The sequence below is a fragment of the Gopherus evgoodei genome, chromosome 9, assembly GCF_007399415.2.
Source record: "Gopherus evgoodei ecotype Sinaloan lineage chromosome 9, rGopEvg1_v1.p, whole genome shotgun sequence".
NCBI lineage: Eukaryota > Metazoa > Chordata > Testudines > Testudinidae > Gopherus > Gopherus evgoodei.
The window spans coordinates 93,713,616-93,735,909 of NC_044330.1; the positions used below are offsets into that span (position 1 = coordinate 93,713,616).

The following is a 22,294-nucleotide window of genomic DNA, read 5'->3' on the forward strand; positions in this document are numbered from 1 at the left end:
CTAGTATTTAGTTAACTGCATTGTTGGATGTGCATGAGGAAAACTGCTCATGTGGTTAGTGTAAAAGAGATAAGCCAAAAAGGTATTCTAACTTCTAATAATAATGTTACTTCTCAATGTTTACTGTTAGCTAGGACTTTGCAAGAGGAAACCTAGCCATGCCGGAAGAACCTGATTCATCACTGTCCATACTGAAATATTGTGTAGTCTTAACATATTTGGAATATTAAGTTAACATTTCTGAAGTATAATTAAATCATATCTCATCTGTGCTGTAGCAGGATCACAGTTTATGGGACATATTTCAAATACATATATTTTATGCCCAAATATATTTAATGCTAGCATTTCTTTAAATTAAATGTTGTTAGTAGATAATTAATGGATTTGATCTCAGAGGTGCTGAACACCCACAGCTCTGATTGTCTTTAACTGGAGTTGTGACGGAAAATCAGGCCCCCGAATACCTACAAATATTTAAACTATTTTATATTTCCATTAAATGGGAATTTTTAGAAGGTTTTTATCTTTTCAGATGTACTGAAGGCCTGACCAGCGTTCACTGAAGTCAACTGGATCTGGTCCTAAAACTGTCAATGGCTACTCCAATAAATGTTACCAATTTTTCTATAACAAGAAATAGATTTCATGTATTAACAAAACTGACCACAAAGAAAGAGAAATATAGAGACATCTAAATATTTAATATTTTTAAAGGCCAATCATTTTCACACCTGGGTGCCAAAAGTTAAGTTTTAAAATCCATATTTTGGCTCTTAAATCATATAGGTGCCTAACCGTAAGCAATAAAGTTTGAAAATGTCAGATCTACCCCCATTATACAGGTGTAATTCTGGAGTTAATTTATTGGCTTCACTTGAGAGAATCTGGATTTACACTGGTAAAACAGATCAGGATTTATCTGTAATAACACCTGTTTAGAATGAAGAATGGAAGCTTAACAGAGTTGCACAACTGCTACCCACGTTAGTGAACACTTAATCAAGCAGTCCCTTTGAGGGTAACCCTTTCTGACTGAGACATTCACAGTAGATTTGTCTGGTTTAAAACACTATAAAAATTCTCTAGTTGGATAATTTTTGCTATTATTATTTCAGTTTGATTTTGTAAAACTGATGGATGGAAAACAGTTAATTAAACAGGAACCAAGGAGCTCAGAGGAGTCTCAGCATGCTCCTAGGAATTTGATCTTAACATCCCTGCAAGAGACAGGTTTCATTGAATATATGGATCAAGGAGCTTGGCACATGGCATTTTACAATGACGGAAAGAAAATGGAGCAAGTATTTTTATTAACTACAGCAATTGGTAAGAACAGTTACTCTGCCATTCCCATTCTGGTTGTTGTGTTAAAAAGCTATGTTTGAAAAGGAATTATTGAGCCTGATTTCCAATCTGATTTAAATAGATTTTACTTTGTTTTGATTACATTGACTTCAGTGTGTTTACTTCTCATCTACACCAGGGAAAGAGGAGAATCATGCCTCACATTAAAAATGGACATTATGAATGAATTAAGCTTAACGTTTGGTGTACCTTAAAATCATTATATACTAGTGTTGAACGTCTACATATTTTCTGGGGCTTTTAATCTGTTGCAAGAAATTACAGAGGAAATGGCTGTGCTCCCTGTGTATGTCGCACCCACACTCTCTTTTTAAAAAAAAAAAGGCGTCGTATGATGTTCTTCTTGTCTAGTAGGCAAGAGTTAAGTAGGAAACTGGGCCCAGCATTGTGCTGACATTATTGATAAGGATGGGGTGTGTACATAACAAAGAACCAGAGGATGCCATTTGGCTTGGTTCCATTGAAAACATAAGAAGGCAGGGAGGTGGGCTGCAGGAAGTGTTTGCTAAACAGAAAAAAGCAATAGAAAAAAGAATGCTAATTTTGAGGGGTTATTATAAATAATGGAGACTAAAGACAAAGCATAGTATTTTAATATTTTAAAAAACTGAACCGCTTTCTGTTAGAGACACTATGTACTGTTGTTATTCAGCTAATTAAAAAGGTTAAAAAAGTACAAGATTTGCTCAGTAAGAAAAATATAAAACAGTTTTTGCATCCTTTTTGTCAACTATACAGTGCCACTCTTTGGTACACAAATATCTACCTGCAGTAGGAAACTATCTGAAGATACTCTGTGTTGTCCTTTTGGTAAATCTACCTGCCGTTAATCTTTTTTAGTTCATTAAAGAGGGGACATTGTTTTACTAACTTTAGCAATTGTTGGTGAGCAGTTCCCACAAATAGGGTCTGTTACTCGAAGTTTAATTTAAGGTACAGTAGTACTTTAGTATTTCCAGCAGTCTTGGTTTGCTATAAGACTTGAACCAATTTGCCCTTTAGTTAACCTGTTCAACCATATGTTTAGCAAGATGTCTTTACCTGTAATGGACATGCCATCTGCTCTCTAACAATTAGGTTCTATTTTTACTTAATGCTAAAAACCTTCATGTGTGGGCCAGGGGAGAGTGCCATTCAAACACTAAGATGATCAAGGACTTCACTCAAAGTAATCAGAAAGGCAATAAGGAATTGTAATGGTGAATTTAGTCTAAAAAAAGACAAAATTTGCTGTGTTTAGAGTGGAAAGTGAGCCTCTTACAAGCAAAAGAGACATTATCATTTAATCCCTTGTGTGTGTTAGCCTGTAATTTAGCATTGGAAGAGTTTTCTTTGCATTTTTCCATCCCAAGGAAGGCTAAAGATAAAGTTTGCCTCCACACTGAAATATCATAGGCTTTACCCATGGCACTTAGGGATTTCCACCAAAGTCTAATGAGAACATCTAAGAACATAAGAATATCCATTCTGAGTCATACCATTGGCCCATCTAAACTAGTGTCCTGTCTTCCAACAGTGGCTGGTACCAGCTATTTCGGAGGAAATTAGCACAACAGGGCAATTTATCAAGTGACCCATCTGCTTTCATCCAGTCCCAGCTTCTGACAGTCAGAGATTTAGGGACACACATAGCATGGTATTGTGTCACTGACCATCTTGGCTAATAGCTATTGATGGGCCTATCCTTCATGAACTTATCTAATTCTTTTTTAAACCACCTTCACTACATTCTCTGACAATGACTTCCACAGGTTGACTGCATTGTGTGAAGAAGTACTTCATGTTTGTTTTAAACCTGCTACTTATTAATTTCATTGGGTGACCTCTGGTGGTTGTTCTATGTGAAAGGGTAAATAACACTTCTTTATTCACTTTCTTCAACTATTCATGATTTTATAAACCTCTATTGTATTCCCCCCCCCCCCGGCTCAGTTGTCTCTTCACTAAGATGAAGAGTTCTAGTCATTTTAATCTCTCCTTATATGGAACTTATTCCATACCCCTAATCATTGTGGTTGCTCTTCTCCGTACTACTTCCAATTGTAATATATCCTTTTTGAGATGGAACAACAACAACTGCACACAGTATTCAAGATGTGGGTATACCATAGATTTATATAGTAGCACTGTGATACTTTCTGTCTTATTATCTATCCCTTTCCTGATGGTTTCTAACATTCGGTAAGCTTTTTGGACTGCTGCTGCACATTGAGCTGATGTTTTCAGAGAACTATTGACAATGATTCTACAATCTCTTTCTTGAGTAGTAACAACTAATTTAGACCCTATCATTTTGTATGTATAATTGAGATTGTTTTCCAATGTGCAGTACCTTGCATTTATCAACATTGAATTTCATCTACTATTTTCTTGCCCAGTCACTCAGTTTTTTGAAGTCCCTTTGTAACGCTTCACAGTTAGCTTTGAACTTAACTATCCTGAATAATTTTGTATCATCTGCAAACTTAGCCACCTCACTATTGTTTTACCCTTTTTCCCAGATCATTTATGAATATGTTGAACAGCACTGGTCCCAGTACAGATCCTTGGGGGACCCCACTATTTACCTCTCTCCACTGTGAAATTTGTTCATTTATTCTTGCATTTTGTTTCATGTCTTGTAGACAGTTACTGATCCATGACAGGACCTTTCCTCTTATCCCATAACTGGCTATTATGCTTAAGAGTCTTCGGTAAGAGACCTTGTCAAAGCCTTTCCAAAAGTCCAAGAACACCACATCAGCTGGATCACCCTTGTCCACATGTTTGTTGACACCCTCATAGAATTCTAATAGATTGATGAGGCATGATTTCCCTTTACAAAAGTTGTTTTGACTTTTTGCCAACATATGTTCTTCTGTGTGTCTGATCTCTTGAGATTTAGCATCTCTGTATATCATACCATACAGGAGTAATTGCACAGAGGTGTATGAAACAGTACTCCATTATTTGCTAACAAACTTCCTCAAAGTAATTTAGTCTTTTCACTGGGAAAGCAGGAAGAAGAAATATGGCTTACTTTTTGCTACTATTGAGGAGTTAGATGCTGAGGACTCAGGCTACTGAAGAAATATCACATTAATCGGCAAACTCTCCTTAATTCCCTGAAGAATTTGGTAAAAGAGCAAACTGAGCTAACAAGTATCAGGGGTAGCCATGTTAGTCTGTATCCAGAAAAACAACAAAGAGTCCAGTGACACCTTAAAGACTAACAGATTTATTTGGACATAAGCTTTTTCAGATGCATGGAGTGAAAATTACAGATGCAGGCATTATATAATGACACATGAAGAGAAGGGAGTTACCTCACAAGTAGAGAACCAGTGTTATAAACTAACAAGAATTTGTAAGCAGCAAGAGTTTCCAGATTGTATCTCAGACCCCTAATGTGAGCAATGTGATTCTAGAAAGAAGTCGCTCAAAGAGGATGCAAATTAAGATTACCTAGTTGTATTTTTCCAAGTAAGTGTGTGGAGGAAAATCTGCTGCTGGAGTATTTGAACTGAAAATAATTTTCACCATTTCATATTTTTTGCCATCTATGTACCTTTTTGCTCCTTCACGTCTCCATGCACATGATTGTCCCTCAACTGCTATAAGATCCAGTGAAATTGGTAGCACCTTTCACCTTTTAGAAATGTTTATTAATCATAAACCGTCTTCCCTCAAACTTTCCTCAAGTTTGGATCTGAATTCAAAGCTAGTCCTTGTCCCTACAAAGGAATGAATCAAAAAATCCAGGGAGTATAGAAAGAAGTGTTACTAACGAACAGTGATTCTGTCTGTGAAGAAAGTTTTAACCTCAGAAATACTGGGTTTTTCACCTTTGAACAGACAGCTATATGTAGGATATGGACAGCTGTTTTTGTGCTACATGGTGTAAGTTCATTGGGTGAATCAGCCCAAATCAAAACAGTAATCTGCAAGAGCCAACATAAATCAAACCAAGTTACTATAAGCAAAAAATAAATAAAGATACTTATGTCAATTAGGTATGCAGTTATATCACTTATTTTGACTAGTTAAGTCTGAATTTCAAAAAAGTATTGAAATATTCCAAACATATGAGCCTCTTCCCTGAGGTAAGGTTCTCCTTCCTGGCCCAGCGATGATGAGCAGATATTCTACTTTTCACAGAAGATCTTTTTCATGCAAAAGGATGTCCCATGTCCTACTCTCCATCTTCAGAAGTCCTTCTTGTGGTGAAATCAAGGCTTCTTTCTTCTCCTACTATTAATGTCTAGCACTACCCAATAGCCTGTCTGCTAGGCTCTGCTCCTGGCACTCTCTGCAACAATTGTATGTTTTATATGGGTCTTGCATCCAAGAACTGACCTGGTTCCACCCTGCTTGTTTTGTGAGAGCTAACATAACTGAAGCCTTACATTTGTGTGGCTGCATGGTCTTGATGGATAGCTATTGTATTGATTTACAGTACTGTACACATTGAAAGACTATGGGAAATATGAATGTAGATAAAGAATGATTAACCATTGTATAGATGCAGGTTTAAGGACCTGTAATCCATAATGGTTTCTTCTCCAGAGCTGGAAGTTGGAATGATCTCCAAGTTTAGTATAAGATTTAAAGAGATTTACTTCTGGAGACCTGAACCTCAGCACTGATTTACTGAAGTGAATTTAATCACATCAGATTTTGCCAATCAGATAACTAAACTACATTAAACTACGCTTTATTCATCCCTTTTTTATAAAAGTGGGAACCCTTCTCTCCAAAGAAAGTTAACTATAGTCTTAAATGAACTGCCCAATGTCTTTCTTCTGTAAACAGACTTAAATTAATGAAAGAAAATAAAAGAATGCATTTAAAGTAAACTGAGAATTTCTCAAAAATTAGTTAAGTTCTTCTAAGGCTTTTAATGGTGGTGAATTTAACACAAAGACTTACTTTCAAAGCTTTCCACTGTAACATATTACAAATTAAATGTTACTTGTTACATCTAAGCTGTCAAGACAAATCTAATATTTGTTGCTTGAACAAAAAACTTTGCTTGATGCTGCCTGTGAATGAAAATGAACAGTTTGTGTCAGCACCTTGTTTGGATCTTGAGAAATGTATTGCAAATGGTTGTGCTGTAGGTGACACACATTTCAGAAGGTAGTTCATTCCTTTTATTGCTTACACTTTTCTTTATAAATAGAAATCATGGATGACTGTTCCACTAATTGCAATGGGAATGGAGAGTGTATCTCAGGTCACTGCCACTGTTTCCCAGGATTCCTCGGGCCTGACTGTGCAAGAGGTAATTTCCTATTAACTGAGTTAAAATACAAGATGATGAGCATGATTTTTAATATGAATCTAGTGCTTGTGAAGAATGTCAGACTGATGGTCCAGAGACTAAAGACTTGCTAATGTGCCTTTAACCCTCAGCTGGAGGGCCCCTTCAATTGATGCTTAGGGTAGCCCCTGTCCATTCAATCTTTGCCCAACGGGTTGCCAATTAAGGCCAGATGTAGTCAATTTTGTCATGTGGCCATCTGTCCTCTGCAAATTGGAATAAAACTATCACATAAGCCGCAAAACAGCTATCAGATACTAATAACTTTTAGTTACTACTAATGTGGATTTGAACAGCAACAGGTGAAAGTTTCTCTATCCTCTTAGCAATCCACAGTTTCTCCTACCTCTCCCTCTGGCCATTTTGTAATTTTAAAATCCAAAAGGAAGTGTATTTAGTATTTAGTTTGTGATTTTTTTTTAATTACTAACAAACATGTCTTGTTAGAAAAAGGAATAGATGTAAAACCACCTATTCTATGCCCTAAGACGGGGAGTGCCAGAAATTAAAAAGAGGGAAGTATTTTTTCCCAAAATCAAAAATATCACTTCCCTGATATTTTAAGGGAGATAAAGAAGGAAATAATCCCGATTCACTGTAAAGATCAAGAGTGAACTCAAGCTGCACTAGTCTTTCACATAAATGGCTGTAATAATTGGTGGGTACAGTCTTCTGAAGATCTGTGTGTATGGAGGTTCTCAAATCTATTCTACTCTTCTCTCAAATTTAAGATCAATTTTACGTCAACATTATATTTTGGCTCAGAGATTGTTTGTAGAACTTTTCATCTCCAGGTTTCTGGTTTACATATAAAACTTCAATAATCTTAAAGTTGTTCAGTGGCGTAAAGAAAATAAGTGGGTGGTATCTTAGTTCACAGTTAATGGGTATTAACATCACAAAAACCATCCCTACAGTTAGCACTAAGAAGCATCTTTGTGGGAAGTCTCACTAAAGAGATCAAAAAGTAGGCAGAGAGACTGAACTATGGTACCATCTTCTGCAGAGCTGCCCATTGTAGATCGGTTAAGGTACATTAGTGGAGCAGAATGGAGAAGCTGGCACTGTAGTGGAACATGTTTATTGATAAAAATAATTCACATTCCAAAGCTTTCAGTCTGGCCCCTTTTGCAAAAACTAAAATCACATTGCCAGTAAATGCAATACTATAATTAAAGAATGATAAATGCAATAAATGTTAATACCTTTAAGAATTCAAATATAGCTCGGAAATCTAATTATTTGCCTTCTTCAGACTCATGCCCAATACTGTGCAATGGAAATGGAGAATATGAGAAAGGTCACTGTGTATGTCGCAATGGATGGAAAGGTCCAGAGTGTGATGTTCCGGAAGAGCAATGTATTGATCCAACCTGCTTTGGCCATGGTACTTGCATCATGGGAGTATGTATTTGTGTCCCAGGATACAAAGGAGAAATTTGTGAGGAAGGTTTGTGCCATTTCTCTTATTTCTACCTTTTTAGTATGTTTTGTTTAAATTGATGCGACCTTTGGAATTTAAGTCCTTAGGAAACCATGTCGATTTTAATTACCTTTGAGAAACATTAAGATGCTTCCTAATCTTAACTTAACTGGGTCACGGGAAGCATGTTAAGCTTCCAAATCTTAATGAAAGTCAACGGGAATTAGACACCTAGTTCTCATTTGTCAAGGAATATAGAAAACTTTGTTGGGGGCTCAAGTTACAAAAAAATAAATATAACAACAGTGGTTGAATATTGTTTTTCATACCATCTAATTATTATTGCAGAGACAATCCTCTGCCAACTCAGTTTGTTCTCTACAACCCAGGAGAACAGTTCGCTGAGTGAGGGTTACCTGCCTGTACTTCTCCCAATATTTCTACAGCCAGGTGAGCAGTTTCCCTCTCCAAGGTAGAGCACTCATCCCATCTCACCCCTTGTGTCAGGGTATGATGCTGCAAAGGGTTTTCTCTGGTTCCTCCTACTGGCCCTCTGCCTCTCAATGGGTCGTCCGTGGCTCTGTCCTCTGGCCATGTCACATAAAGTTCAGTCCCCCTTTGGGGTAACAAAAGGTCCAACTGAAAGTCCAAGCTAAATGTCCAAGCAGTAATTCTTCCACCCATCTCAGATTCCACTGAAGAGTTCTTACTGGCCCTCCTTCACAAAAACCTAACTTGCTCCTGCAGAGTTACTCCTCTGTTGCTTGCTGAAGTATCCTTGGCTGTCTGGTTCTTCATCAGGGTTTCCTTCCCCGGAGCCTAATCTGCTCCTGCATTTGGGCTTAGGGGTTGGTAAGAAAACCCAAGCTCACCTTGTGTTGCTTCCCACAGCTTGTGCTCAACACAGCATCTCTTTGGTTCTTAGGCCTCTGGCTTCTCCATTCTTTGCTGAACTTATAAGTCTTCAACTGTCTCAGGTTCTACTGAAGTACTTTTACTGAGCCTGTCTCAGGGCCTCCCCCACAGTAGTTCAACCTGCTCCTTCAGAATCTCCCTTTGTTGTTTCTTGTCTTAGCAGGTATTCCCTCACTGCTTCATTTCCCCGGGTTCTCTGGCAGCTTCCTCTAGGGATCCCCCTGGTCCTTGTAGGCCCTAGTTAAGGGCTTCCCCCACAGGAGCCTGTGCTGCTCTCTGTAGGCCCTCCTACCTGACTTCCTGCCTGTTTTCCTACCCACAGGAGAGTTCTGCCTTCTCTGCAGTTTCTCTCCCAAACTGAGTTCTCCATTCTGTTTGTATAGTCTTTTCCTAACCGTCTCACAGCTGATGTCGCTAATTACCATTAAGTCATCATATCACTATTTGCTGGGGGCTAACTGCTAGGTCACAAGAAAGGCTGAGCCTGGGTTGCCTTAATGCGCCAGCCAGCCTGTCATACTGTCCTTCCACAGAGGCTTTTGATCTTCCTGCTTTTTCTTTGCAGGAGGTGCTCTGATCCCCTCTCTAGGGAAACCATGGATAGGTTCAGCCAGCTGTCACTCCTCTGGGGCTGATTCCCAGAGCATCCTGATTGGCTCTTTCCTTCCTCCCACTGCCAATCCCACATGACTTTCAAGTGCTCTTTTAACAAAGGGATGTGGGAGGCCAAACATCATGGTGGAGCCATGCTTTGATTCTTTGGCTGTCCTTTAGCGGCCTCTGACCCCAGTCCTATTATGCATAGGAAATAAATGGCCTCCAACTGACATCTAATTTATAGTCTTTTCCTTGTCAGTCTGTGGCTAAGAGAAGAACCCAGAGGGTTACAAAGCAAAGTATAAAATCAGATGTTTTTCAGTGTAATCAATAGATCAAGGTGTAGGCTGTTTCTTCTTTCTGTCACCTAGACTGTTCTGCAAAGAACACACTGACTGTATAAAACCAAGAGGCCAGCTAAATGCTCCCATTTGCCATGTGTGTGTTTTTAATTCAGCAATCTATGCCATTCTTTTTTAAGTTAGTAGTGACTGAGTGAAAAACAAAAACAAAGGTGCTAAAATGAAATAATTTAACATTGCTGAAATAAGAAGAAAGAAGCTATGCTTCTAGTAACAGGTGGATCAACTTCTGCTGGTTGTAGCATTCACCTGTTTCTACCATCATATAGAACAGGAATCAAAAGTCAGTTGCCTGATACTGTTAGTATTTCTGAAAGACCTCATCAACCACAATATAAACCTTTCCCTGTGCATAACTTTGAAAAACAACATTCTTGCTGTTCATCCTTGTCGATGATTTTCAGTGGCTCCATTATTATTAAGCTAGTGACAGCATACTTTGTTTCCACTTGTGTACAGCTTTTAAATGCAAACTACTTTTGACTAAGTACACAAATGAAACTTTCACACAATCCAGATTCTTTAATTGGAAAAAGGCGTGAGACAAATATGACAGGAAAATATCAATCATGAAGCAGCTGATATTCTTAAAAAGGCCACAAAGAATGTTAATACATGTATTCAGTACTCTGGAGAAAAGATTAAAATAGGAAGGCCAAATGAAAATATTAAGTGTTGTCTTATACAAAGATGTGCACTGCGAAGCCATCATACTGAACAAACTAAAACTGCACTTTTAAGTGGGTAGAGGGGGACTGCAACTTTTTTTAGCTGCTTTTTTGCAACTGCTTTATTTGATCTTGATGTTTCAAAGTGGCTGAAAAAGAGTCCAAACAAATTCACAAGTTCAGTTATTCAGAATCAGATACTGGAAATCTTACAATCTCTTACAATCTTAAGATTTCTAGAAAGTTGTATGCAATTATGGTAGATGAAACAAGAGACATCAACCCAGAGCAAGTGGTTTTATGGCTGCAGTTTGACATGAATGTACATGAGGAGTTCATTGGATTGCACTTTAGCCTATACATTGGTGGAGGTAATTATCAATAATAAAGATATATTATTGTGTCTAAATCTGAGGATCAGCAACTGTTACAGAAAATGCTATGCTGGTGCTACTAACTTGGCAAACTTAATGTCAATTTTAGCAACCAGAGTGAAACCAGTGAGAAACTATACAAGAGCTAAATATTATTTATTATGTACTCACTGTTGTAGCGTGATTTGCATGAAATGCTCTATTTCAGGACATTAAATATGAAGTGTTAAGTGTATCACCAGGCATCTGTATCTTTTCTCCAACAAACTGCACTGTGCAGAAGCCCTGGCTTCACTTTCTGAAAACTACCTTGGACTGTGTGCAGACTGGGATGTTGTGAAGAACGCAACAAAAGATCCTGAAACAAAACTTCAAATTGGTTTCATAACAGCTCACACAGAAAAGTTTAACTTCCTCGCTGATATTGAATTATGTCAGAAAGTCCAAAACATGGTAGATAGTCCGTGTAAAACTCTGTAAGTGTTAAATGTTTCAGCAATAGAAGGCCAGTCTGTTACAAAGATGACACTCACTTCATCTGATTGGATGGTCCTAAGTAAAAGCTATAATTTTATCTGGGAGCATATCCATCAAAAAAGTTTAAAGTTTGAGATAGTTGGAATGCCTAAACTTCCAAGGAAGAGAGAAATTGCCAAGGAAATGCAAATAGGGACTGGAGAACCCAAGCAAAGGAATGTTAAAAGAATTTCTTTGAAGTAGGTATAATCTTAAAATGTCCACTATTAAATCACAATTTGTACAGAAAGGCTACAAAAGTATTTAAAATCTTGAAATTCTCATAACCGCACCAAATCTAATAGAAACGCAGGTTCCAAATCGGCTTTGGTTGTATGGTTCTGATTTCAGCTATGATCAAAAGATTATTCATCTTCATCCATTGGAAGCCAATTGTCAGCTTATAAAAGAGTCATTCAAATCAGTTCAGAAATATCTGTGTTTGTTAGTCAAACCAAACATCCACTGTCTTCCAAAGTGGTGAAACTGATTATAACGCTCTTGGTGGGACTGGCAACCAATGTTTATTTTAAAGCAAACTAAAGGATATAATTTCTTCCCAGTTTACAGAATTTAGCTGCACATCTCCCAGTTGTGAAATACATACACATTTGAAAGATATCCTGATTGCTTGTATATATTAATGAGATTTGGTGTCATGTGGCCTGTTAGAGAAGTAATCCATTTTTAAGTAATCTAAGGGACTGATCCTGTGAAGTGCCTAAAGCCATCAATGTGTACTGAAGTCAACAAGAGCATTTAACACTTTGTAGGAGGTGGTCAGCACCTCATGGGAGCAGGCCCAGAGTCTTAATCCTGCTCCAGCTTCTTGGGTGCAGAGGGCTGACAGAGAGAAAATACTGTGATTCTTCTGCGCGGGGAGGTCAGGAATCCACAAACTTGTACATGGAATCTGCATCCCCTATATTGTGTAGCTCCTGACGTGTGTAGGAATCCACAAACTTGTAGTTGGAATCTGAATCCCCCATATTGTGTAGCTCCTGACGGGTGATAAATAATTCGCCACTACAAGGATCCTCCAGTCCTCCCACTGTCTCTGCAGAGAGGAGGAACAAAGGATTTGGAGATTACAGAATAGCTGCCTTGAAGTCTTTTGGCCCTACTCCATAACCTGGGCTGTTTCTCAGAGTTGCTGTTTCCTATATCCCTGCAGAGTTTCTCATCAGCCAGCTGAGTTATTCAGGCTGGAGTCTGGGTGGAGGTTAAACTACGGGGCCTGTTTAAAAGTTTCCATAATAAAGATGTGCTGGATTTATACAAAAGTCTATAAAGGCTCCACAGGAGTAATTAATACTTAAATTAAAATTATTCACTAGAGCTTGCTCAGTTCTTAAGGAACAATTTAGTCCAAATTTAGAACAAATTTTGCCCTTTTGTCTGTTTGCAAATTGTTCGTCTGTGATTATGATTTGTATGAATGTGGTTATTATCTGCAATTGCCCAGTGTATATATTTTGTGAACATGTGAGCTCTTCATAGTGAGTATTTAGTCAAGGATTCATTATTTGAGATTGGTGGATGGCCAGGTGACATTGTTTCAGGAACAGATTCTTGGTTGCAAAGCCAAAATTTGCTTTCCACCGATATTTGTAAGAATAAAACTTTTCTTTTCCAAAAGGAAACAAAATATAGTACCACATGATAAACACTAATCAGTATTCCAAAAATGTTAAGTAGTATCTCTCCCCACTCTGTGCCTAGGTCTACTACTGAAATACCAGTATGGCTAATAATCTGCATTTTAACAAATTTTCCATATAAAAATGGACCTGACAGATGAAACCATAATGATCTCTGGCGGTGTCTATCATTGCATGAAGATTGCATTGGCTTCTCATTTTCAAGAGTGAAAAAAAATGTTATGCATATTTCTGGCTGTGACTTAAAGGAAATGTGGACAAAGGCTGTCAGTTGGTTATATGCACACAGTGATGTGTCTGAGTATCATAAAAGATTCACTGTTGTTCATCATCTTGTGTAACATACATAGAGTAGTTTAAACTATAAATGTAATTAATTGAGTTAAATAAAGGTGAAGTGGTAACCTTAATTTCTTAATTTCCTGCAAATTCAAATCTAATGAACCTGAATAAAGACTACTAAAGTGAGTAGTTTAAACTATTAATGTGAGTAAAGGTTCCAAGATTTGGCCTTTTATAGCACTTTAGTATAGTTTTGTTTCCTCTGTATCTGTTAATATTGCTCTGCTTGAACAAAACGTTTGCAGAGGAGCCATTTTATTGCCTATTTAAAACAACCGTTTATGTTGTATATTAGAAAATCAGTGTAAAAGTGTCAGTGGGGTTCACTATTTTATTTATTTCTCCCCAGAGGATTGTTTAGATCCTATGTGCTCTGGCCATGGCGTCTGTGTTCAAGGGGAATGTCACTGCTCTGCAGGCTACGGAGGAGTAAACTGTGAGACATCTCTTCCTGTATGTCAAGAGCAATGCTCAGGCCATGGGACTTTCCTTGTGGATACTGGTGTCTGTAGCTGTGAGCCTAAGTGGACAGGTTCAGACTGCTCAACAGGTATAGTTTAAAATTTTTCTTTTTTAAGTAAAGACTCTGAATTTCTTGTGTTTTCTATTCAGTTTCTGTTAGGAAATATAACTACACCAATGTTAATTAAAAAAACAATTAAAACAATCCAATATGGGACTTTCTGGGACGTGAATATGGAAATTATTTTGGCAGCTCCTGGTTTTCATGTTGACGTGTTGCAAAGATAAATTAGGTTTTTTTCCTGTGGCAAGCACTGTGATTTCATGACTGTATAACAGCTAGGGCACTAGTCCTGTGAGGGTCTGAATGCCTTTGCTTTCAGTTTGAATTAAGAGTGCTCAGCACCTTTCAAGATCAGGTCTTCAATGCATGGTAATAATCCACAGCAGCAAAGGAGACCACGAAAGTATCAACAGTCCTGGGATGAATGGAAGAACATTGCCTACATCCAGTAAATCATGGGCAAAAATAAATTCTAAAAGAAAAATAAATTTCCATCTGCTGTGCTGGGGTAAAAACTAACTTGTTACTTAAAGGACCATCAAGGTTTAATTCCATTCAATTTCTTTAAATATAGAGATGATCTCACTATGTACTTTTAAAAGAACTGACTGTGCTCGGGACAAGAAGCTATTTAGCATTTTATTCCTGTAATAGATCATGTTGTTTCCAGGGTGCATGTCTTTGTCATTTTTTTATCTTTTGCTCACAGCTTATGAGGCTCAGTCGATGATTATAGCATTAGCTGTCCTCTCTCTCTTTCTCTCTCTCTCTCTCTCTCTCCCCACAACACAAACTAGATCTGAATGATAGATTTTTCTGAATACTTTGCAAGGCCTCTAATGGTCCAAGCTTGCAAGGTTCTTAGCATTTCCAGGGAGTTGCCATAGACCTTTCAATCCCACTGGAGCCAAGCATGTAGAATTGGACCCTATTTCTTCCTTCCAAATGCACAGATAACATTAATGACAGTTAAGTACAGGTACATATGGGAAAAGACCTAGTGTTTTCTCTGTAAATGTATCACTAGCTAGAAGCCTCCGTTCAGCAAAGCAATTAAGCATACGTTTAAGTCACATTGAATTCATTAGTTAAGCTCATGCTTAAGTGTTCTGATGAATTGGGACTATAGTGCCCAAACTATGAGAACTTTTATAAACTGCAATATACTGAACTGCCAATAATTTTGAACGGTCAGTGAATGGTTGTTCTAAAAACTCTTCAGCATTCAGTCCATGACATGGGATTAATAATACCTTTCATCTCATTATGAGCCCGTCGGATATGATAGTTCCGTTGATAAGAGTACTGTCTATTGGCTTTCAATAATATGGAAACCCTAATGCCCACATTTTCATTAAAAGTGTCTCATTATATGCTGAAAATGTTCCCTAAAGTAATATACTAGTATGTCCATTAATAAAAACAGATAATAAGAGGAGCTGGTTCTGTGACTGCATGTGATTATTGTTGCCAGGAAACTGGTTCCTTGTCAGTAGAGAGAGTGGTCCAGATCCTGAGTCCAGCTGAACTGCACACAGGGCGGGGTGCAAAGGTCATGTAACGCTCACTATTGTATTCCCTGATGCTGGGACCACTGTATGTAGGACAAGTTGCTTGTGTAAGTTTGACCAGCCTGGTATGCTGAGTTTTCCTCTATAAAGGTATCACACAAAGAAGTCAGCCAAAAAAACCAAAACAAAACAGAATAGTTTGCTTCACAATTTAAAAATAATTAGTGCAAAAACTTTTAGCTTCTACAGCTTAGAGCTGGCCATTATTTCACATTAAGAAAGTAGAGATTTGGCAAGTATTTTGAGGGGGAAATTCACTGTTGCATATGTACTGAATTTGTTTCCCACAAAATGTGCAAATGAATTCTGATTCGTGGGCTAACTGTAGCACCTTTGCACAGAATCTCCAAAAGAATTAATGTCTATTGTGTCAATAGGACTTATGGCTTGGGCAATTGGGCATTTAGCAAGGGACTATGGTAGACCCTATTGAATAGTTATAGGGAAAGTATTGCAGGTTTGTATGTTGGGGATCCTGATTTTCTTGTTTGTTTCTTCCAAAGTTATTTCAATGCATTTTGCAAGCTGATCTATTTTTCTTTCTTACTTGCTTCCATTAATCAATAAGGAAAATACCTCTTTCTGTTTCTACCTTCTCCTGACTTGCCAAGAAAGAATACTTGTATGATCACCTACGTGAATCTGTCTTTATGGCTGAGCATTACTGATCTCTCCTCTTAGATGCATCTCTCTTTATACCCATTAAACCAGAACCTGGATTGATGTGACAGCACAATGAACAGTAGATTGAAGGGTAGACATTGGCTCACTGGTGGAGACTTTCTTCCTGGGATCAATAACTATTGTGCATACTAGGATCAAAGCTTGATTTTAGTGAGAAAGGAAAACAGCAGAAGTGGAAATTAACAAGGTCAGATTAAAAGAGCCTTTACATGAGGCTAGTGGTTTGAAAAAATCATGAATTTCTTTAGAATGGGTGGGTTGGAAAGGGAAAACCACATACCACTCATCTACATTCAGGAAGCAGTGAAAGCCTTGTAAGCCCTTACTAGCAATAAATCAGGCAGCTTCAGACACTCATTTTTCCTAGCATCTCTTTGTATTTCAAGTCAGAGAAGCAAGATAATCTCTATCAATGGTGTGGAAATTATGATTGTAATTTGATTACAATATGGAACCTGCAGTGAGCTGTTTCAGCTATTCCTGTATTCCATAGCAAATATCAAACATTTGCAAAATGCTGTAAGCAGTTACTTTTCGGTTGTCATACTTTTCTTCTAAATAGAAAATTAAAACCCCTTGTTGTACCATAACTGACAGCAGTAGCAAATCTAAATTGCTTCCCTAATATTGGCTCACCCTGTCACATCAGAACTGGGGCTTAGCCACCTCTGCAGTAGCCCCCTACCAATCTCCTCTGGATCTTGCACAGGTCCATGAGTTTGGGGTCTATGCCAAGGGAGGGAGCACTAGGGTGGACATAGTTGGCCCCTCAAGCTCTAAAGAGCTTCTTCAGAAGAGATGATACAGAACCATCCCTCTGCGCACCATGAAGGCAGCTATCAGCAAGAATGAAGGGGATCAGAGGCATAAATGTGAATCCCCTGACACACATCCTTCAGGAGCTGCCAAATTTGGAGGCAAGATCTGAGATCTAATGGAATAATGCATAGAGTAATTTATTTTAAGGCCAGAAGGGATTGTTGTGATCATGTAGTCTGATCTCCTGCATAACTCAGGCCAAAGAACCTAATGTAGGCTATGGACACACTACCAGGTACTACGGTGTAACTTACGTTGCTCAGGAGTGTGAATAAGCCATCCCCTGAGCTGCGTAAGTTACGCCAACCTAAGAACCCAAGTGTCAGCGGAAGAGTTTCTCCCAACAACATAACTACTGCTGCTTGCAGGGACTGGAGTAAGTAAGTGGCTGGGAGAGCTCTCTCCCATCAGAGTGTCTGCATTAGCAGTGCTACAGCTACACCGCTGTAAGCTCTGTAGTGTAGCCATAGCCTCAGTAATTTCTGCATCAGGCCTGTAATTTCTGTTTGAGCATTTAGAAAGTTATCCAGTTTTATCATACTTAGAAAGTTTCTGTTGGTCTGAGAGAGAATGGAGAGTACCACTTGAGCCAGTAGTCTCTTTCAAAATGGAAGAAACTTGTTAAGTGCTGCCAGTGGAATCTAATAAAAAACAGAACAATTGAACCAAATATACGCCCACACTTAAGCAAACACCCTGCCTCGCTGCAGAACTGGGATATATTTTTGGTGGACCTTTTTCCATCATTGCTGATTATGAAAATAACTGTAAGAAGTTGTTCTTTCTCTAATCAACCTGATTCTCCTGATTGATTTATATAGTAATGCCACAAGCCAGTGTTTATAGGAACAGAATCCCTTCCAGTTATTCTTGTTTGGCCAGGCCTTTTGAAAGCATAACTTCTGTAAAAGTGCTATGGTTATATACAGCTATTACTTCAGCCAAAAAACTACTCTGAAAGGACTCAAATTGTAAGCTTCACATTCAGAAGTCAAGAAAAGACATAATTAAGATTGTACGTACAACCTTAACCTCTGTCACTTTAGGGGTGTTCTTTACAACATATCAGAGGGGTAGCCGTGTTAGTCTGGATCTGTAAAAAGCAACAAAGAGTCCTATCACACCTTATAGACTAACATGTATTGGAGCATAAACTTTCGTGGGGCATGTGTCTGGCGAAGTGGGTATTCACCCACGAAAGTTTATGCTGCAATACATCTGTTAGTCTATAAGGTGCCACAGGACTCTTTGTTGCTCTTTACAACAAAGTCTTTGTTATTTCTCACTTAATTTTGTTCTACGTTTGTTTGGTCCAGTCATGTAGATAGTTACTCTGAGGTGTATGATTGCTCCCTGGTGGCAGTTACAATGAAGCCAGTGTACTTTTGTCCTCAGCAGGACTATGTTCAGGAGTAAGGTGACTCCTGGGACTAAATGTTTGCTGAAATGAGCCCATGGATATAACCAACACTGAACTCTCTCATGACTGAATGAATGGAGTGAGAAGAGGAGGCTGGTAATAAAGAGGGAAATATATACAGTAATGATGGGAGAGCAAATGCATAGAAGTACATAAGAGTTGAATGAGTATTTGGTCAAATATATGTTTTTAAAGTTTCCTGGGGTGAGGCTTTGTTTCTACTAGATGATTCCATCCTGATACCTCTGAGGGCCAGTGGCTAAATGTCTCTAATTCTACTACTAATTTTCAAAAAGCTTTTTCTGAACTTCCTCCTTTGCTTCTTTTTCCCACATTTCCTATGAGGGGCTTCATTTTCCATAATGTTAAAGGATTGGGAATAACACTGGGTCAAAATCAGCAACTGTAGAAATGGTAGAGAAACTTCCATTTGTTTTGGTTCAGTACACTGGGATGATATTTTTAATGGTACGTGCTATGTACAATGATTCTGGAATACAATGCAGGTGCCTACAACTAATTTGAGATCAAACAGTGCAGTGGTCAGTATGTGTTTCCAAGCTCATTTTACCATCTGGGGCTGAGTTAGTCCATGGGAAAATGGGGTGTTTTTACATTTTACTCATAAAAAATGTTATGTTGAAACTTTGCCTGGATTAACACTTTTTGTTGTCCAAAATGGGCAAAAGGTATTTTTAACCTATAAACATGTTATGTAAAATTATTTTCCAATAGACTTAAAGGACTTCACCTGCAGCCCCTTCAACTCTGGCTCAGATCAATCTATTCTTCTATGTGGCATTGGCCAGACGAGAAGGTTTCACTGACAGAATGTTATTGCAGAGCTTCTTTGGAGTTTGGAACACTCCCTTTTCTTTCCCCTCTCCAACAAAGACACTAATCACAGATGCATCAGGGATAGTATGGTTAGCTCATTTGGACAACCTACAAATTCAAGGAACTTGGTTCCCCAGATGATCTGAGGTTACATATGAACATCCAGGAGCTCAGAGCCATCAGACTGATCTGTATGATGTTACTGCCTCCAAAACTCGGTGCTGCAAATCTTCACCAACAACACAACGGCTGTGTGCTACTTAAACAAGGGGGCACCAGCTTCTGACCCCTCTACCTAGATGCCATCAAATTATGGGCTGGGCTTGAAGCCATTAGAACAGGGTAACCCTGGTGGCTTTCATCTCCTGGGAGTCAGCAACAGCATAGCAAACTTCCTGAGCAGGCAATTCATGGCCTGTCACAAATAGTCCTTACACAGACCCATCATATGCCTGATAGTCTGTCATTGGGTATCACCCATAATAGACTTGAATGCCACCGAGGAAATGCTAAGCATGTCAGAACTTTTGCTCCTGAGCAGGCCTGAGTCAAGAATAGTTCCTGGATGCTGTCCTCCTTTAGTGGAGCCAAGTCTTGCTTTACTCTTTTCCACTGATTCCTCTGATTTACAGAGTAATATCCATGATCAAAAGAGACTAAGCCATGATCATTCTTATAGCATCCAACTGGCTATAACCGTTTTGGTTGATAGGCCTATTTCAGATGTCCATTCAGACTCTGATGCAGCTCCCAGACTTCCCAGACCTGATCACACAGCACCACATCCAAGCACTTCATCCAGACCCAGATGCACTGCATCTGACAGTATGACTGTTGTCTATTTAAGTACCACAGATAGAGGCTGCTCACTGTGGGTCCAGGAAATCCTGATACATACCAGGGCAATATCTACCAGAAGGATGTATTCAGCTAAATGGAATAGGTTCTTGACATGGCAGCCCAACATCGTCTGCTCCCAATCCAGGTCTCGGTAACGAAGATCCTTGACTACTTAATTGCACTTAATACAGGCCAGCCTGTCATTCAGCTCTGTTAAAGTCCAGCTTATGGTGATCTCAGCTTGCCATCTGCCTTTACAGTTGTGCTTGATCTTTTCTCAGCTCACATCATCGAATTTCTCAAAGTATTATTACCAACTTACCCACCTCTCAGAGAATCTACTCCTGCATGGGACCTTAATTTAGTCCTCCAGACGTTTATGGAGCATCTATTCAAACCTCTCTCAGACTGCTGTCTGCATTTGCTCACTGTATAGATAGTCTTACTAGTGACTATCACTTAAGCCAAGAAAGTGAGTGATCATCAGTATTAATGGCTGAACCCCTGTGCAACATTTCACAGGGACAAGGTGATGCCGTAACTTCACTCAAAGTTCATTGCTAAAGTGTCTCAGTCGGTCAATAGACTCATAGACTCATAGGTCAGAAGGGACCAATCTGATCATCTAGTTTGAACTCCTGCACAAGGCAGGCCACAGAACCCCACCCATCCAATTTTATAACAAAATCTACCTGTCTACTTTATGGAGCCACACTTAGCCCTAGGATAAAACAAACTGCACACACTGGATGTAGCCGGGATATTTCTTTATTATATTGGAATGACTAAACCATTCAGACTATTGCCCCATCTATTTCTAGCAATAGCCTGGGGTTTTAAAGATCAAGCCATCTCTTCACATAGAATATTCAAATGGATAACAAAAATGTATCTCACTGTGTTATCAGCTGGCTGGCATACCTTTCCCACTGAACATCATGGCTCACACCACTGCAGCACAAGCAACTTCCACAATCTGCTTCAGGAATGTGTCAGTATCAGTAAAGTGTCAACATGGTGTAACCAAGCGACCTTTGTCAAACACTATGCATTGGAGTTAGCTGCTAGGTCAGATGCCAAGTGTGAGAGAGCAGCATTTCATTCACTGTTTGATGCAGTTGAAACTCCTCACTCCCATCATCCCAAGACGATACTTGTTGCTAGTCACCTACAGTGGCTGTCACATACTCGAAGAAGAAAGAATGATTACTTACCCCCTAGTACTGTGGTTTCTCATGAGCCGCATGTTGTTAGTTAGTGGGGATTCCACAGCCTGCTCTCCATCCCCACTTTTCAAGCAACCAGGGGCTTTAAAGAATTGCAAGGGAAATGGGATTGGGTCATGGTCACTCCACCTTTTATGCCCTCACACAGGAGCACGAGGAAGCACAGGCACACGTGTGGACATAGCAGACACTGCTATTTAAAAACAAACATATGAGATGTATGAGAACCTACTGTGTATCTGCACTGATCACAACATCTCGAAGAGCCACTGTTAGCGCAGGGTAAGTAACTGTTCCTTATAGCATCCTAAAGACCTTATCCAATGGTCATTAAAAAAGCTAGTATTTTTTCTCATTAGTCTTGTAAGCTAATTTTTTGAAAAGCAAATAATTTTGATGTAAAACAATGAAAATTAGAGCCCCGTAACATTACTCAGAATATATATTTGAGTGTTTTATGTTCATAATCCTCTCCACACTGAGTTTTTATTCTTTTGTTCTTTCATTTTTGGCCCTGGGTTTTCTCTTTGTTTATGGTCCTTTGACAATCTCAAGAGTGGAGACCTCTGAAGAAGTCAGAAATACAGGCTTTACCTTCCTTGTAGTCAGAATTTACTCAGCCATCTGACAGGTCATATGCACCAGAGACATCCATTTCCATTTCATCTTCTCCTTATCCTAAGGGATGTAAACATAAAGCAGGAAAGTGATATTCTCTTTATGGTCAAACTCATAATAAACTAGTTTTTGTGAAAAACTCCTTTCCTGAAAAGAGCCATTTCTTGGCCCTTTCAATGGCTCAGCAGCTGTACACCATATTGAATCCTTATCCAGTTGTGGATA

At 38.8% G+C, this 22,294-nt stretch overlaps 1 protein-coding gene across 10 annotated transcripts in view; it reads left to right on the forward strand.

Annotated features, from left to right (window-relative positions):
* Positions 1-22,294, forward strand: part of TENM1 (teneurin transmembrane protein 1) — a 1,405,227-nt gene that overhangs the window by 1,227,794 nt on the left and 155,139 nt on the right. For all 10 annotated transcript variants that reach the window (XM_030575184.1, XM_030575189.1, XM_030575193.1 and 7 more), the window contains 4 exons: positions 1,119-1,329; positions 6,530-6,631; positions 7,926-8,120; positions 13,878-14,078. In XM_030575184.1, coding sequence (XP_030431044.1) covers positions 1,119-1,329; positions 6,530-6,631; positions 7,926-8,120; positions 13,878-14,078 — 709 coding nt within the window. The remainder of the gene's footprint in view (positions 1-1,118; positions 1,330-6,529; positions 6,632-7,925; positions 8,121-13,877; positions 14,079-22,294) is intronic.